At 43.0% G+C, this 2,161-nt stretch overlaps 1 protein-coding gene across 1 annotated transcript; it reads right to left on the bottom strand.

The window, feature by feature from the left end:
* Positions 1-483: 483 nt before the first annotated feature.
* Positions 484-1,056, bottom strand: LOC115973463. Its single transcript, XM_031093731.1, has one exon. The coding sequence runs from the start codon at positions 1,054-1,056 to the stop codon at positions 484-486; it is 573 nt and encodes a 190-aa protein (XP_030949591.1).
* Between the last annotated feature and the right edge of the window lie 1,105 nt (positions 1,057-2,161).

Genomic DNA, 2,161 nt, shown 5'->3' with positions numbered 1-2,161 from the left:
CTCACTAATCTGGCTTGGCACCTGGATACCTGGCTGAATCCCACTCACACTGCTAACTGGATCAGTATAATGAGTTTTAACCCTAGCCGTTACCTTCTAAGCCATTAGATATCCTCCTAAATCACCCAAATAATTGCTATCATTTATCTCATACCTTTTTAATTCGTCATCAATTTCCTTAATTTGATTCTTTAGGCAGTCACCTTCCTTATTTGGTTTATACGTTGCTTGACCTTGGGGAGACGTATTAAATTCATCAATTTTAATATGCTCATTAAATTCCTCCGTAAAAACCGCTTCCTCCTCCACCTGTGTCTCCACCACCATGACCGATCAGCCTGACCTTCCGTCCACCACTCGTTCCGCCCCAGCCTTGCCCCCATGGTTCGATGATTGTGCTTGAGTCCTCTACGTCTTCTTCCTAGCTTCATAGAACTCAGGGACTCGGACCACTGATTTTTTATTCGAAGATGATGGAACAGCTCAAATCCACAGCCCATACTCTCTATCTTCCAGTTTCAAGCTTCCATCACTTTCAATCCAGCGATCACAATCCTTATCACTATGATTCAAGCATCCACACCAATAACATATGTTAGGCAGTCTCTCATACTTGAAGGAAACCCACCCTTCCTCCCCTTTGTCAAAAGTTATAAGGCGGCCTCTACAAAGTGGGAGAGCTACGTCAATTACCACCCGCACTCTCATAAAACTCCCACCAACTATGTCAGAAAAATCAATAGTCCTATCCACCATGCCCACGTTTTCACACAACTCTTTTGCAACCTCGCATGTCATGAAGGTAGCTGGGATGTCATGAATCTGAACCCATATTGCTACATGACTAAAAAACAATTCACGTACATGTAGCTTCTTCTCATAACGTTGTATAAGCATTATGTGTCTGTCGAAACTCCAGGGTAATGCTGCAAAGATCTTATCCACTTCCTCCTTATTGTCAAAGACAAATAACATCACATGGTCTCCTGCGTTTCTAACTTTGAATCCATTCTTTGACCTCCACAGAGTGTTAAAAGTACGTATGATTGCCTCCATGTTTAGAGCACATTTTGTTAGGAATTTTGCTGCAATAATCCACTCACTCGAACTTTTTTCCTTTGCTAGATGAAACCCACCCCCTTACCTATCGTTGAGAGAGAGGTTGCTCTAATGCAGTGGCGGCTCTAGTAATTTTGTCCAGGGTGTTCCTATTCCACTTTGAAAAAATTTCAGATCATTTCAGTCTATTTTGGGTGTTTTGGGACGTTTCGGTAAATACCGACTGAAATTCAAGATTTGGCCAGCATGAAGTTTGTACCCAAAAAAAAAAAAAAAAAAGTTCTTAAAACCAAAACAAATTTGCATTCTGTACACCAAAAAACCTCAAAAAGAAAAAAAAAAAATGAAATGAAATGAAATGAACAAAGGTACCTGAACAATGAGCTATAAGTTCATTTGAAATATTAATAAAATTATTAATTATTGTTGTGGGGCCCAAATGATTTATGGGCCAGGCCCATCTACCCGGGGAGAATCCAAAGGCCCAAGCCAAGGAGGGCTATGGCCCAAGCTCGACAAGATAGCCTATGGATACCGCCGGGGAGAATCCAAAGGCCCAAGCCAAGGAGGGCTATGGCCCAAGCTCGACAAGATAGCCTTTGGATACCGCCGAGGGCAATTCAGTCCTCGGCAGACCCAAAGTCCCCCCAGAAAGAGGGGTAAAAACGGTATAGGACTGAAACTTGGAAGAAAGATCTAAAATATCCAGGGAAAGCTGCCCTTACTGCCATTCAATGCTCTGAACCTGACAGAGCCGCATTCTTTGGCTTTTACAACCACCCCCAACGACTTTGAGTATGGGCTGATGGGACAAGTATCTATCTTGGAAAGGTTGACCCTATACGTGGACGAAGGACAATGAACGCAGACAAATATAAAAGGAAAAATAAGTAACCTAAAGAGGAGGTTGGGAAAAATGGCCAAAAAACCAGAGCCTCCCAGTCCACCTCCAGGAGAAAGACTCCATGGGTGAAGATAACCTAGACACGCACGAATACCACGAAAAACCCATCGCCTGGTGACTAAGGCCTAGCCTTCTAAACCCACGCTCTACAAATGATATTATTTGGGCCTTTTTACGTACGAACCCAACACCGCTACG

This window comes from Quercus lobata, chromosome 2 (assembly GCF_001633185.2).
Source record: "Quercus lobata isolate SW786 chromosome 2, ValleyOak3.0 Primary Assembly, whole genome shotgun sequence".
In the NCBI taxonomy this organism is placed as follows: Eukaryota; Viridiplantae; Streptophyta; class Magnoliopsida; order Fagales; family Fagaceae; genus Quercus; species Quercus lobata.
This window is presented reverse-complemented; position numbering and strand designations above follow the sequence as displayed.